At 43.2% G+C, this 14,604-nt stretch overlaps 1 protein-coding gene across 9 annotated transcripts in view; it reads right to left on the bottom strand.

The window, feature by feature from the left end:
• CIITA (class II major histocompatibility complex transactivator) overlaps positions 1 to 14,604 on the bottom strand; it is a 67,826-nt gene that overhangs the window by 34,963 nt on the left and 18,259 nt on the right. For 7 of the 9 annotated variants that reach the window (XM_005306760.5, XM_065559947.1, XM_008172816.4 and 4 more), the window contains exons 2-4: positions 4,520 to 4,666; positions 2,816 to 2,941; positions 76 to 135 (exon numbers count right to left, since the gene is read on the bottom strand). In XM_005306760.5, coding sequence (XP_005306817.4) covers positions 76 to 135; positions 2,816 to 2,941; positions 4,520 to 4,666 — 333 coding nt within the window. Of the gene's footprint in view, positions 1 to 75; positions 136 to 1,453; positions 1,583 to 1,655; positions 1,798 to 2,815; positions 2,942 to 4,519; positions 4,667 to 14,604 lie in introns of those variants that run through there. The other 2 variants (XM_065559952.1, XM_065559953.1) reach the window with 2 other exon arrangements.

Below are 14,604 nucleotides of genomic sequence, written 5' to 3'. Positions count from 1 at the left end.
TGTGGTATTTATCTCTCTGATGTATTTATAGAGAGCAATCATATCTAAACTTTGCCTCATGTGTTAAAACCTTACCAAAAATGTCTTCCATCTGTCTCTCCTGCTGATCTTTGAGCACATATTCTGCTAATCCAGCTAACAAGAAGGGGAAAAAAAGAGCACAATGGTATGGTAAATGACACAGTTAAGAACAAATTAATGTAGATTATTCTCATGTACAAAAGTCCAAGGTCTGAAAGGAGAGTAAGAAATGTACATTAGTTTTACTTATTAAATAAATGTAGTGTGTGGGAAGCACAGGGCACTAGAAATAAGAAGTTAGCACAGGAAATGTTGATCAGGAAAGAATCATTAATGGAGTTTTTTTTCTCCTTGCCAACCAAAACATATCCAGCAGCTAAGGGTGACCATTTTGCTCCTGAGATGTACAAACTGATTACAATAACACTAGCTAGTACATTGTGTGTGTGCATGTGCGTGGGGTGTATAGACACCTCTTTTATTTCATAGAAGGACTGTTACTTAGTGTTGCTTAAAGCAATTTTCACTCCTGTGATTGGGAAGAAATCACCTAAGAGTCAAGCAAAAGGATTTCACATGTACATGTTAATAAAACTCAAACTGGAAAGACCCATTACTACTTTAGAAAAGCAGTAAGTTAGGGTTCCCAGCCATACACTCTATGGGTCTGGTCCTACAGCTCTTATTCATACCAGCAAGCTTCACTCATATGAGTGACTACTTACTTCAGTGGTTCAGGTCCTATGGGATCAATTCTGCTCTTAGCAAGTCAATGGAAAACTCTTATTGCTTTCATTGAGAGCAGGAAATGGTCCTAATTACTTATATTTATTGAGACAGTTAATAATCATACATATATTCACATTACAATATATGTATCTAGCATCATTAATATAAAAAGCGTGGGACACAGAATTGCCACTTTGATGTGGCACATCTTATGAACAGTGACGGTTAAACTAATTTATACTTTTTATATTTAAGAAATATAGCAATTTTAGGTGACCTAGGTGTTTTGAATATTTTTAGGGGGGGTATCAGGGTGGGCTTTATTGAAAAACATTAGATCTTAATCATGTAATTGTTAAAATACTAACTATATTGGACGAAATGAGACTGAAGTTAGGCATTACTAATTTACTGTGATCAAATTATAACTTGTAAGGAACCAGTATAGAGAGCAAGGAAAAAGTAACAGTATTCATAGCTGATGTACCACTTTCCCCCTATGATAATCAGGGTCCAGACACCCCAAACACAGAACAGAAAGTTTAACCCCCCCCAAAAGAGAGGTTAAATCAATGGATTGCATGCTGTATTATTGTACTATATACATATATTAAGTAAAGTCTTTTGTGAAAACTTGTAATGTTCTGAATTTGATGGTCAAGATATGTATACAGACTGTGGTTATGAATCTGCTCAACCTCACCTCACAGCAGGGTGGTGAAGCAGTCAAGCAGGGTCACCTTCCAAGCCAGTTGTTTACAATGAAACCAGCTTCAAGTACTCACCCCATTTTCCAGCCCCAGAAAAGACTATGGTGGACCATTAAAGTTAATGGGAAGACAACGAGACTTCCCAGCTATCAAGTGAAGAGGGAATTGCTCCCTTTCTGAATGATCATTACTCACCATGCCAGGGGATGGGGGCAGGAAAAGAAGCCATTTAAAAAGGAGGCTTGAAACTGAATTTTTCACCTGGAATCTGAGGGGGAGTCTCTAAGCAGGAAACTGTCTGCAAAATGCTGGATCCCTGCTTAGCTAGGGGGTTTGCTAGGAAACTGTTCAAAGTCAGGGTGGCTTGTCAGCCTAGGCAAGTGAGGCACAGCCAATCAAGAATTCCCACAAGCTACAGAATACATTTTGTATAGTCTTTTTTATTTAATAAATAAATATATACCGATTTAAGGATAAATTGTGAGTTGATTTAAAAATCAAAATTCCCTCTCTCTGGTAGTGAAGCCAGAGAGTTTGCAGAACATGGTGCTGCGTGAGGCTCAAATCCTGGTATAGCTAATTGTGCCTCATTAAACTGACTTGTTGCTGGGGCAATTTACCACGCTCAGGTGTCACTTTATAAGGGTGTTGCTGTGGAAACTACTGCTTGGTGAGGCCACAGCAAGATTCTAGCAGCTAAATCCTGGCTGCAGAGAGCAGAGATGGGACCTGCACTCTGTGCCTCCCCAGCCCTCTCCCATATGGGGCAGGCCCTATACGTGTGCACAAGGAGCCAACAGGGACAGCCCCAGCTCCATCTGCTGCTCCTTCATTGTAAATAAGATAAGTTGATTTAATGGCAATAGGGTAACTGCTATTAGAAAAGGGATTTTATCTAATATGAAAGTGTAAAGCCTGAGGTTGCGTCTTTGTGTTTATTTTCTGTGACCTATATGCATTCGCTCTCTCTTACTAGTTCATCTTTGAGTCTGTGGTTTTTCTATTAAATAAACTGCCTGTTTATTTTTACACCAAGCAGATCTCTGTTGCTTAACCCGTGTGTAGCATAGGTGCCAGAGTGAGCTGATCACTGGGGGGCTAGTTTAATGTGTCTGGTAGGTAAGAACTTAGGAAGGATGGATTTGGGGTGACTTGGGACTGGAAGGGTTGTTGGTGTCCCCCTGCAAGGACTAGGCTGACGGAAACCAAGATTTTTTGCTTATGGCCAGGCTGCTGGTGTCAGGGGTCTGAAATAAAGTGGCACAGCATAAAGGCACTCAAGGTTCTACAGGGCAGAACCCCTTACTGGACTAATTATCTCCAAAACAACCCACACACCCCAAAAAATCTCATACCTATTCTAGAATAAGCTTCCCCTGTATTTGAAAAGAGAGATTCTTCCACACTTTCATTGCTTTCCATTGTATAAAAGACATCCAAATTGCTGAACTGATCATGGTTGATGGTATCAATTTCAGGGTCTAGAATAAAAAAAAGTTATAATTAGGTCAGTGAATGCCTTGGCCAGGGTAAAGAAACTCAGGGGGCAGGACAAGTCAAAAAGCCAGAATTATTAATTCTCTCTCAAGCATTCATTCTGTGGTGGTTTTGTGATAGATGCTGGTTCACTAGGAACTGACTCAAGGCCAACTCCTTGCACAGGAACGGAAACCACATCGGGCTAACAAATCTAAGTAAACTGCTTAAAATTTGGGCCTGATTTTCTGCTCACACTGGTGACAATCAGGAGTAAAGTAATTGATCAAGTCAGTGATGCTGATCAAGACAACCAAATCTTTAACTCCTCCTGCTTTCAGACTTTGCTAGCATAAGCAAGGCCCCATCTGCACAGACAAATTACTGCAGGCATCAGTCATAGTTGGGAGTTCAGAGGCCAAATGTGAGCCCCTGATCTCAGACCAGCAATAATTAAGCATGAGATGACTCAGATTCTGAAGTCTGATTCTCCACTGCTTTGTGCCATTCTGACTTGGTAACATGCTACACTCACATAAAGTGACTGCAAAGGTGAAGGCAGGGTAGAATCATGCTCCCCTCTGCTAAGAGCTGGGACTTTCTGTCCATTTTTAAAAAAGCTATTTAGCTACTGTCTAAGTTCAAGGTACTGAATCAATTTATAGTAAATGGTGTTTAAAAGAACACCCATGGGGTCTGAAGGCCTTTGTCCGGTCTCAACATTCAATATACATTGGGTCTCATAGAAATACTAAGACACCAAATTAACAGAGCCACAGATGATCCGATCCCCTCCCCTCGCAGAGAAACCCAGAGGAGGAGTACAGTGAGGGCAGGAAACTGCATGAGGTCACCAGCCTACTACTGCAGATTTACCACTGCAATCACAATGACATCCTCAGGTAGGAGTGGGTTTGAGGGTCAGGGAATGGACAGGAAACAGCCTCCAACCCAGTTGGTCCTGGGAATTGGGAAGGGAGCCCCCAGATGCATAGAGAGATGGCCTCCTCCCAACCTTGTTTAAGAAATCATGCTGCAACTGGCCAAATCCCCCGCAGCTGCTAGTATATTGGTCATCTATCTCAAGATTTAAGGTCAAATCCTGGATCACCAGAGGAAATTAATTTGCTGGTTTCGTTTGTGGCGGTCTGTCCTCACTCAGTCTGGCTCAGCTAAAGTCTCTGTTTAGTAAAGACACCAGCCTGAAATTGCAGAGGGGTTGCCAGCTTGACCAGGACAGGGCATAGGGAAGCTTTTACTTAACATTTAATTATGCTGTATGAGATGAATGCCAAAGGTATTAGCCGCTCATTATGAGCAACATGTAAAGAAGTGTGTTATAAACTACAAGGTGAACAGACAGAGTTGTAACTCAGGTACACAAATTTAACCCAGGATAGTATCTAGAACCAACTACTGTATCTGGATGTGGATACCCCATTATTTAGAGTCATCACATCAGAATTCCATATCTACATTTAGATTAGCTCCATCACAATAAAGTGCCCTTGTCAAGTAATGGCATCTTCTACTTTCATCCAACGACCTGGCTAACCAGCAGGACAATTCATTGCATTACTAACCTGTTGAAAGTTCACTTTCTTCATCTTCATCAGATAACCTTGTATCCAAGAGGCTGTATAGATGCAATGGATCAATATTGCTGTGCAGCAAATCAAGAAAGCTATTTTCAGTCAAAACTGCTGAATCCATGGTTTGTCTTTTGCTAGCTGAAATCAAAGCACAAAATGATGAACAGAATAAAGTAAAGGATGTTTATCAATAGTTTATAACTTTTATAATTTGTCATGGCATCTACCATCAAATCTACTCTAAAGCAGGCAGTGCTGAAAACTGTCAAACAGAATGCTGCTTATTCAAACAAGGATGTTGTAGCAGTCTGTTTATATTTCACTTTCAAAAGCCAAATCCTAAAGGCATTGAACGTCTGCTACTTCTTCTGACTTCAAACATTGAGATATTAAGATGGAAGGCACTATAGAACTGCTGCTCTACTCCAGCCATGTGGGTATTTTGGGCCTACAGGTTAACTCTTCAAGAGCACACGATAGGTGTAACACATAAAACACATTAAGATAGATTTTGCACAGGGTTCTAAAACACCATTGCTTTTTCTTTAAAAGAACGAGAAATGCAGAGACCTCTGCAACAACAATAAACCCAGCACAAATTTCTCTGCCTCAGATTACCACCACTCTGGAGCATTCTTTGGGCTGGAGTCTGGGTCCTGTGGGGGTGTTGTCTGGGATATTTCTGCTGCAGCTCATGACTTGACTTCTGAAACATGGAGCATCTCCTCCTCCTCCTCCTCTAAGTCAGCTTATTTTCTCTGACCCTGGATGGTCTTTTAGCTAAATCCCTGCTACAAAACTATGCCCGACTGTCCCCCTCTCCTTCGATCCAAAGCTACCTGAGTTTCTCTGTGAGGCCCTGGAGTTCATACATCCCACCACCACCACCTAGTTCCTTTGTGCTGCTGCTGCTAATTTTCCCACTCTCCAAACCCAAGAAGCTAGAAATGACTTCTCCCAGCTCCAGCCAATCTCCTTAGCATATCTATTGACTGGCCAGAGTACAGTTGTTAAGGTTAACTAGTCTCCATGGCCGCTAGTCGACAGAGACCAGCTTACAGGCTTGTCAGCAATAATGGATACACAGAGGCATTCCATGACACAGCAGATTTCCTAAGAAGAACTTCCCAAATACCAACAAGAATTCATATGCTGTACAGACATAGTCCCCAAATTGTCATAGTAGGACGTCCACCACCATTGTGCCCGTCCATCCTCCTATGGACTGAAAGCGCTGTGTAGGCTGCTATGTCCTCAGGTCTGCCCTCTATGCATATGTTACAGGCAGCGGGTACAGAGCACTGACCAGAGAAAACAGGTGTATAAGTTTTATTAGCAGTGCTCACACACCTTTGATTTAAATGACTGCATGGCGGGACAGACCACACTGCCGTTGAGAAGGGAGGAGTTTGGGTGAGAGGAAAGAACAGAGGCCATGAGTAAGAAGGGAACAGAGCAGGGAATACACAGAAAAGACCTAGAGGTTCAGTGATGAGGGACACAGTTGTGGAAGGAAGTTCACTTCATATGACAGTGTCACATTTAAGAGAACCCGTGTTTCCCCAATGCAGCACAAGGGAGCTGAGACAATGATGAGAGATCTGGTATTTGAGTATCGGGGAAGTTGGAGGGAGGAGTAGGGACTTCTCTAAGCACAGGATCTGCCTGGGTGGCTGGTTTTCAAGTAGGAGGTTTGAAGTGTCAGGAGGTAGGAGCGGAGAGAAATTCTGTGCACCCTCCTGTCTCACTAAAACCTATGCACAGGCCAACCACAAATGTTAAGTATAAAAATTTCTTTGCAAAACTGCTCTAAAATGTAGGATTTGCTGTTCAGCAACTTTAAATCCAAACATTAAGTGCTAGTCTCATCACTACATTTTTTCTTTGAAAAAGAATCAACTGGAAACCTTAATTGCCATAAAAAAAAGTAATTCCAATTTACTTCACAGGCTAGCGTAAAATAGAGGAATTGGGTAGTATCCCTTTAAATCATTTGGGAGCCCACTAGTTAACCTGCCTGCCTTGTATTGCAGAAGCCAACAAAACCTAACAGAGCAGCAATGTATATATATAGCTAGGCTTTGTGTGTTTGTAAACACATAGTTAGCAAATGTGGTCTTCTGGGGCCCAACTGCAGCTGCAAGGTTCTTGCATCCTTAATGTTGTAGAGAGATCAAACACAGATAGTGATGAATGTGGCTCTTTAGACACTGTACAGACCTTTGAAACCAGTGCCTGACCTAACAAAGTGAAAGCAGAGCAGTTAACTCAACTTTCATTGAAAACAAGAATGAAGTTAAGAAAATAAAATGTAGATTATAATTTGTTGTGACAGTAAAACAAAAAAAAGAGAGGGAAAAAAAAGAAGATGCATGCTATACAATTTCCTTTACTGAATACATCTAGTGCTAAACACAGTTTCCTGGAACCTTGTGAGGGGATATGGTAGAACATGTCGAGTCAAAGAAAGGTGAAACAGTCTCCTCTGCATTAGAGAGAGTGGATTGCACCCAAGAAAAAGGATATAAAGGGTGCATGTTTGATTCCCAGGATCACATGGCCAGATTGTGATTCTACACAGAGACACACACCAAGGGGCCAGGAAACTTTTGTGAGAAGGAGGTTGCCTCACGGAAGGGACCGGGACTCTAGCCTACAAAAGGCAGCTTCCCCTTCCTTCAAATCCACATGGATTCACAGGAAGAACATGGGAGATAGCTGTATTTTGTTTTATGACTATTGTGTACCTCTATTTGAGTGTTACGCTGTTTGGTAGGTGGTTCAAAGGATTAATTCCTACACAAGATTGCTGCAGGTCTGTAGGAAGGCAGACTAGTGGCTTTATATAACCTAGTCACTGGAACTTAACTGACAAAACAGGTGCCAACGCTTTTGAACTATTCCCTTTGACCAATCTGCCTCAAACTCCCTGACTGGGGTAGGAGGGACCTGCACACCTGAAACAAAGAACTCTAGATAAAAATCCAGAGTCTGGGGGAGAGACTGGGTTGTTAGGAAACTGTTCAAGGAGAACTGACTGACACATGGAAACAGACTCTGCAGAATGGGTCTTAAAGAGCTGGGCCTCCCGAGGCTCTGAGGGAAATGCTAAGCTTTAGGTAAGCCATTTGCATGTAGGCCTTTTGTTGTTCAAACTCTATTCTCTAAATGCTATAAATAAATAATAAATACTTTTTTTTGAAGAAGCTGCTCTGGGTCACTGCATTTATCTACTGGTGACAGCTTCTGAAGGGAAGTCTCTTAACAGGTGCCAAACCCAGCTGGAGCTGCTGAGGAATCACGGTTGATGAACAAGGATGTTTATAGCTCAGGGACCTGGGTCTGTGAGGGGGAGAATCGAGGGCTTCCACACTGAGAAGAGTTAAGGCTTAGGCCCCAGCACTTAAAGGGGTTCATTTGAGAGAGACCAGAAGAGGGGTCACAGGTGCAGTTAATGCTGTAACCATGACACAGAGCAATTAATGTGAGGTCCTGTGCCTTTACAACTCTGGGGCCCTCTGCATCTCTACCTCTGCTTGCTGACAGTACAGTCTCAATGGGACAGCATTGCAAAGAATGCTCTAGCTGGCACCTGTCTGTCCTATGGGGTTTCCCAACATGGAGAGGACTCTCCAGCAAAGATAATGCAGCCTCTCTTAACTTTCCTCAGGTATAACTGCTGGTATGGAGGGGAGATGTGTTGGGTGTAGGGGAAACAAATGCTTATTCAGTTTAGACCCACACCTGCTTGTCTTTACACATCACCTCTGAATTTAGCTCCAAGTTGAAGGTAGTATAACACACTGAGGGTCCAGCAAAAGGAAGGCAGCAATGCACACAGGAGGAATAGGTTACACCTTGTCAGGTAGCTGAAAATGTGAGGTAATGTAGCACATGTCGGGGGGCTGGAAGAAGGTGTTACTGCTAGTTTATGTCATATTGTGACCCAAGGACCTGTTGGTGCCAACTGGCAGAGGACATGGGGTGCATAATGGTTACAGAGTGCAGGCCTTGCTGGAGCTCTAGGCATAACTAACAGTGTGAACCAAAGGCTGTGAACCACAGTAGGCCTGGTCTTGGCAAAATAACAGCACACTAGATATTGACTAACCAAGTAAGCACATTCCTGACAGGAGAGGATGGTTCAAGAACATCAAGAGTTCTCAAGTAACTGTGTAAACCGATTCTTAACAGATGATACAGGAACTCACTGACCCCTTGTAAAATAAGCTGGTGTGACAGAATAATGAATAGGGATGTTTTGTCTGAGACATCAGGAGCAGGATACAAGGGGAGGCAACAAACTAGGGTTACCATACGTCCGGTTTTTCCCGGACATGTCCAACTTTTCGGCAATCAAACCCCCGTCCGGGGGGAATTGCCAAAAAGCCGAACATGTCCGGGAAAAATACCGTCCGGGCACTTCCCCTCCCACGGCTGCTCTGCGAGTCCTCCCCTCTCAGACTTCGGCTCTGTTTAAGAGCCAAGCTGCCCGAGCCAGCGCTACCGGCTTCGGGCAGCCTCCCTTGCCTCCGGACCCCAGCCGCCAGCCGGGCACTTCTCCTCCATGGCTCCAGCTGCTCTGCTCCGGTGGCGCAGGGTCCGGAGGCAAGGGGGGCTGCCCGAAGCCGGTAGCGCTGGCTTGGGCAGCTTGGCTCTTAAACAGAGCCAAAGTCTGAGAGGGGAGGAACAGAGGCAGCTGGAGCGGGGAGGAGAAGTGCCCGGCCAGCGGCGCAGAGTCCGGAGGCAAGGGGGCTGCCCGAAGCCGGTAGTGCTCGGGCAGCTCGGCTCTTAAACAGAGCCGAAGAGTCAGGGGAGGAGCAGAGCCTCCGGCCGCGGTGGCTCTGCTCCTCCCCTGACTCTTCGGCTCTGTTTAAGAGCCGAGCGCTACGGGCTTTGGGCAGCCCCCATGCCTCCGGACCCTGCGCCGCCGGAGCCTGGGAGGGGAAGTGCCCGGCCGGGGGCATGGGGGCTGCCCAAAGCCCGAGCTCTGCCAGCTTCACGGTTTGCTGGGCAGCCTCCAGACCCTGCGCCCCTGGCTGGGTGCTTCCCCTCCCGGGCTCCAGCTGCGCTGGGGAAGCGCCGGCCAGGGGCGCAGGGTCTGGGGGCTGCCCGGCAAACCGTGAAGCTGGTAGCGCTCGGTCAGCCCTTTTTGCGTGGCTGGGAGTGGGAGGGAGGAGGGGGCGGGGTTAGGGTGGGGAAGGGGCAGGGCTGGGGTGGGAAATGGGCGGGGCCAGGGCCCCGTGGAGGGTCCTCTTTTTTTATTTGTTACATATGGTAACCCTAAACAAACAGATGTCAGGAAACACATAATGTGGTATGTAGGTTGTTTATCCCAGTTGCTTGTCTCAGTCTATAAATGGTGGGGTACCTCGCCTTAACCCTCTGTGTGCCTGAGGGACAGCAAAGATTCCTGCTGCTGACGGAACTGCTCCTTGCCACGGGACAATCGTGTTAATGTACTTGTGCAAATTGTGCGAGTCATTAGGTCTGTGCCTTAAGGGCATTAAACCGGGCCGAATGCCTTTGTCGCTGAACTGTACCTGTGGTCTATCATTACGAGGTTTGCTGAATTAGCAGACTGCTCTCTCCGCTCGTGCAACTACCATCGGAACTCCAAGAATGGAAGCACTGAGCAGCTGCAATAGCTTAGCAGCACTGACAATGCTGCTGCAGCAACAACATTCCTCAGCACCTAACAACACAGGGATCCTCTCAGTCTGGTATTTGCATTCTAATTCACCAAAGAGTGTCACGTAAGGTTTTTTCTGAAAGCCTCTGTCACACTGGGCATCGCAATCTTTGCAAATGTATGAGCGGATAATATGTAAGAAGAGGTGTGTGTGTATCCATCTATCTATTGGAAAAATATGTTCTTAAGGCCTTGTAGTTAAAAGGGAAGCCATTCAGAGGTAGCTAGCATGCCTTGAGACAAACTTTTCTAGACAGAGGATGGGAGACACTTATCTCCCTAGCTGACCATTATGTAGTCTATCAGCACACTGAGTCAAATGCTAATGAGGAGCTTGCAAGGACTTCAGAAGGAAATTAACAGGAAGAGATAAACAGGGGAGGGGGAGAGGACCCTGTTTTCAGATCAGGGTGGATAAAAATCAATGATTTTTTTTTTTAAATCAAAATCGGATTTTTTTCATTTAAATCGGATTTTTTTTTGATAAAATGCTTTTTGAGGAAAAAACCTGTTTAAAGATAGTTTTAATTAAGATCCATTATAGCTCAAAGATATCTCACCATGGAATAGGGATTATAAATTCTAATTCTATAGTACGAGACAATATAGTCATGTAATGTTTAAGAAAAGTTTTTTGTAAATGAGTTCCAATTGTTCATGGATTAGGGACCCAATCTTATGGGGTTCAAGGGCTTCTGTATAGATTATTTAGGTTACGCTTTCTATCTACCCAATGGGACTCAGTGCTCAGTCTAGAAGATACCATCAGAGATGCTTAGTTTTGCAGTTCTCAAACTGTGAATTTGTGTCTCCAGAGATAAAATGCTTGTTAACAGCAAAAATGGTTTTACATACATAAATAATATATAGAGGTGAGAAATAACAGACCTTAACCCTATTGTCCCTCTGCAAATGTGTGTAAACAGAGTCAATCCCTTACCGCTCTCTAAAAGTGCAAAGTTTCAAAAAGTTCAATGAATAGAAGATTGTTGGGGGTGGAATAGATCTGGACAAGGAGGAGAAATCTGGAGATGAATGTGAGAAGGGAGGGACAGGCAGTAGAAACAAAAGTGAAACTGTTTGAGCAGCATATTCCAGAAGTCTTGAGGTCTTTCTGAATGTAGCCTTCATTGATTTGAGATCTACCATACCATTCTCTCACTAGAAAGGAAAACCTATAATGGCAGCAGGCCATAAAAGAGACCCAATTTGGGAATATTTTAATGAAGTTCCTCTACCTGTGGCTAAGATAGGCATGCGTGCAAAATGCAAACAGTGCAACAAAGAAATGCAAAGCCAGGTTGTCCGAATGAAATATCGTCATGAGAAGTGTTCCTTCTTAGGAGGAAGCTGTGTTGAAGATGATGAAAGGAACATGTCTGAACATGCAGGATCTTCAGGTTGGTAAACTTTTTCATTTCATACTTCTTTCTTAAGGACTGCCTGTCTTCCTTCTAGACTATTTTTGAATTCTCATGTTTGAGCAAAAGATATAGTTGTTACTCTATGGTACTATCATTTTAGATGCAGTTGTGATAAAAAAAAAATAGCTGAAATAGGCAGATCTTCCTTTTACAATTTCACCTTTAAAGTAGTACTGAGTGTCAGTGAATGAAATGAGTAATATTAAATGAGCAGTATGGTAATAATAATTAAATAACTACATTGACTTATTTTGTTTAGGAGAATCCATCCTCAACATACAGGATTCTGAAGACTATTCACCTTCAAGATCACCATCGTTTTCTATAGTTTCAGAGTTATCTGCCAATTATAGTGTTTCAGTCACATCATGTATGTCACATAGCCACAGTATATTGCCTGTAGCAAAAAGAAAAAAAAATCTCCATCATCCAGAAACAACCATAGATAAATTTGTGATGAGAACCAGCAGATTACAAAAAGAGGTAATTGATGAAAAAATTGCCCGGTTTGTTTATGCAACAAACTCTCCTTTCCCTATGATTTAGAACCCACACTTCATTAACATGGTTCAGTCATTAAGACCAGGGTACAGTCCACCCAACAGAGCAGATGTCGCAGGCAAATTGCTAGATAAAGGGTATGAAAGAGAAATTGAGCAATGTGCAAAAGGTCTTGAGAGTGAAATTGTTAATCTGAGTCTTGATGGGTGGAGCAATGTCCACAATGATCCTGTTGTATGTGCTTGTGTGACAACAGAAGAAAGGAATGTCTTCCTTACAGAAACAATCGATACATCAGGAAATGCACACACAGCAGAATACTTACAAGAAGTAACAATAAAAGCTATAACAAACTGTGAAAAAAAATTCAAATGTCTGGTACACAGCTTGGTCACAGACAATGCTGCAAATGTATCCAAGATGAGATGAAATTTAGAAGAGAGTGAAGAGAGCCCCAAGCTAATAATATAGGGCTGCAGTGCTCATTTGATGCACCTCCTAGCCAAAGACTTCAGTGTTCCAGAAATAAAGGCTAATGTTGTTGACATTGCAAAATACTTCTGTAACAACCACTTTGCAGCAGCTGCTCTGAAAAAAAGTGGAAGGAAGCAAGCTAACTTCCACAAGACATGTGATGGAACTCAGTAGTGGACTGTTTTGAGCACTATATCAAGAACTGGCCTAATCTGATGACAGTTTGTGAACAAAATTGTGAAAAAAATAGATGGCACGGTCACAGCCAAAGTTCTCAACATTGGGCTTAAGAGAAATGTTGAACACATGCTGAATACCCTGAAGCCTATTTCTGCAGCCTTGAACAAAATGCAGGGAAATAGCTGTTTTATTGCTGACGCTGTTGAAATTTGGAAGGAACTGGGTGAGATCTTAAAAAGAGAAATATGCAATGACAGAGTTAAATTACATGCATTAAAGAAACTAATGGGACAAGCACTATCTCCAGCTCATTTTCTTGCAGATATTCTCAATACTTGGTACCAGGGTCAAAACTTAACTGCTGAAGAAGAGGAGTTGGCTATGACATGGACATCCAGCAATCATTCCTCCATAATGCCAACTATAATAAATTTCAGAGTTAAAGTTGAACCATTCAAGAAATATGTTTGCTGATGATGTTTTAAAGAAAGTCATACCAGTGAACAGGTGGATGTCACTTAAGCACTTGGCTTCAGAGACTGTTGAAATGATAATCTCACTTTTAATAGCAGTAGCTTCTTCTGTGATGTAAAAATTTTCTTCCTTTGAACTAATTCATTCCAAACTGAGAAATCGTTTGGGACTTGAAAAAGCCCGAAAGCTTGTTTTTCTTTTCCAGATTATGAACAAACAGGAAAATGAAGGTGAAGACGACTGAGTTAGCTGCAGAAGCCAATATTTTAAGTTCCTCATGTTGATCTGGCTGACATAGTCAAGTTAATTTACCTCCCAATGACTTCTGCTTCAGTTACCTTTGGTAAATGAAATAACCAAACAATCATTCGTTTTCTGATATAACTGTAAAACTAATCTGAAAAGCTTTCAAAATAAATCTTAAAAAATGTATAATGTGTACCTTCTAAAATTGAAACCTACATCTAACTCTGAGTTGTGAAGAATACGTATTAAGGTTATAACAACCAACAAGAATGCACTTTTATGTAGAAATCCATGATTAAATTGAGTCTTCCTGACTAGTGATTTAAATCAAATCCAGATGAAGATGAAGATCAAAGGTCTGATATATTTGGGGGGGTACAGAAAGACATCCTGCCATCCTTCATCAAGGGGAGACAAGTTGCCAGTGGGTTGGGGCTCATGAAAGAAGGGTCTCTCATTCAGCCTGGTTGAAAAATGCTGTGAGAAGGCCTTTGGGTAAGCAATACCATATCAGTAAGGTTAGGGTTCTGTCACGGGTATCTTCAGTAAAAGTCAGGGACAAGTCCTGGACAATAATAATTCACGGAAGCCTGCAACCTGGCCCTAACTTTTACTACAAATACTCGGGTGATGGAGGAAGGGAATGAACAGTGGGAGCACTGCCGGGGGAGGGGGCATTGCTCCAGCCGCTGTTCCAGCGGCCCAGGGACCACTGCTCCGGCGGCCCCGGGGCAGACCGCCGGTCAGCTGCTCTGGCAGCAACAGTGGGCCACTGCTCTGCCAGCCCTAGGACTGACAGCTACTCCAGCCCTGCTGCTGCAGAAGTCATGGAGGTCCCAGAAAGTCACTGACTCTGTGACCTGTGTGACAGAATCGCACCCTTACTTATCAGACTGGAAGGCATCTTGTGAGTTGAGTTCAAGCTCTAGTATATGTGGCAGGATTTATTTTATATGTAACTCTTTGTTTCCAGTATTTCTGTTTCCTGCCCCATGAATCTCTATTCTTTGTTAAATAAATGTATACTTGCTTTCTCTAAAAACAAATCTAAGTGCTGGGTTAAGTGGAGCGGTGTTCTGATGCAT

The sequence above is a fragment of the Chrysemys picta genome, chromosome 10 (assembly GCF_011386835.1).
Source record: "Chrysemys picta bellii isolate R12L10 chromosome 10, ASM1138683v2, whole genome shotgun sequence".
Taxonomy (NCBI): domain Eukaryota; kingdom Metazoa; phylum Chordata; order Testudines; family Emydidae; genus Chrysemys; species Chrysemys picta.
The sequence above is the reverse complement of the archived record's forward strand: the minus strand, read 5'-3'. Positions and strand labels throughout refer to the sequence as shown.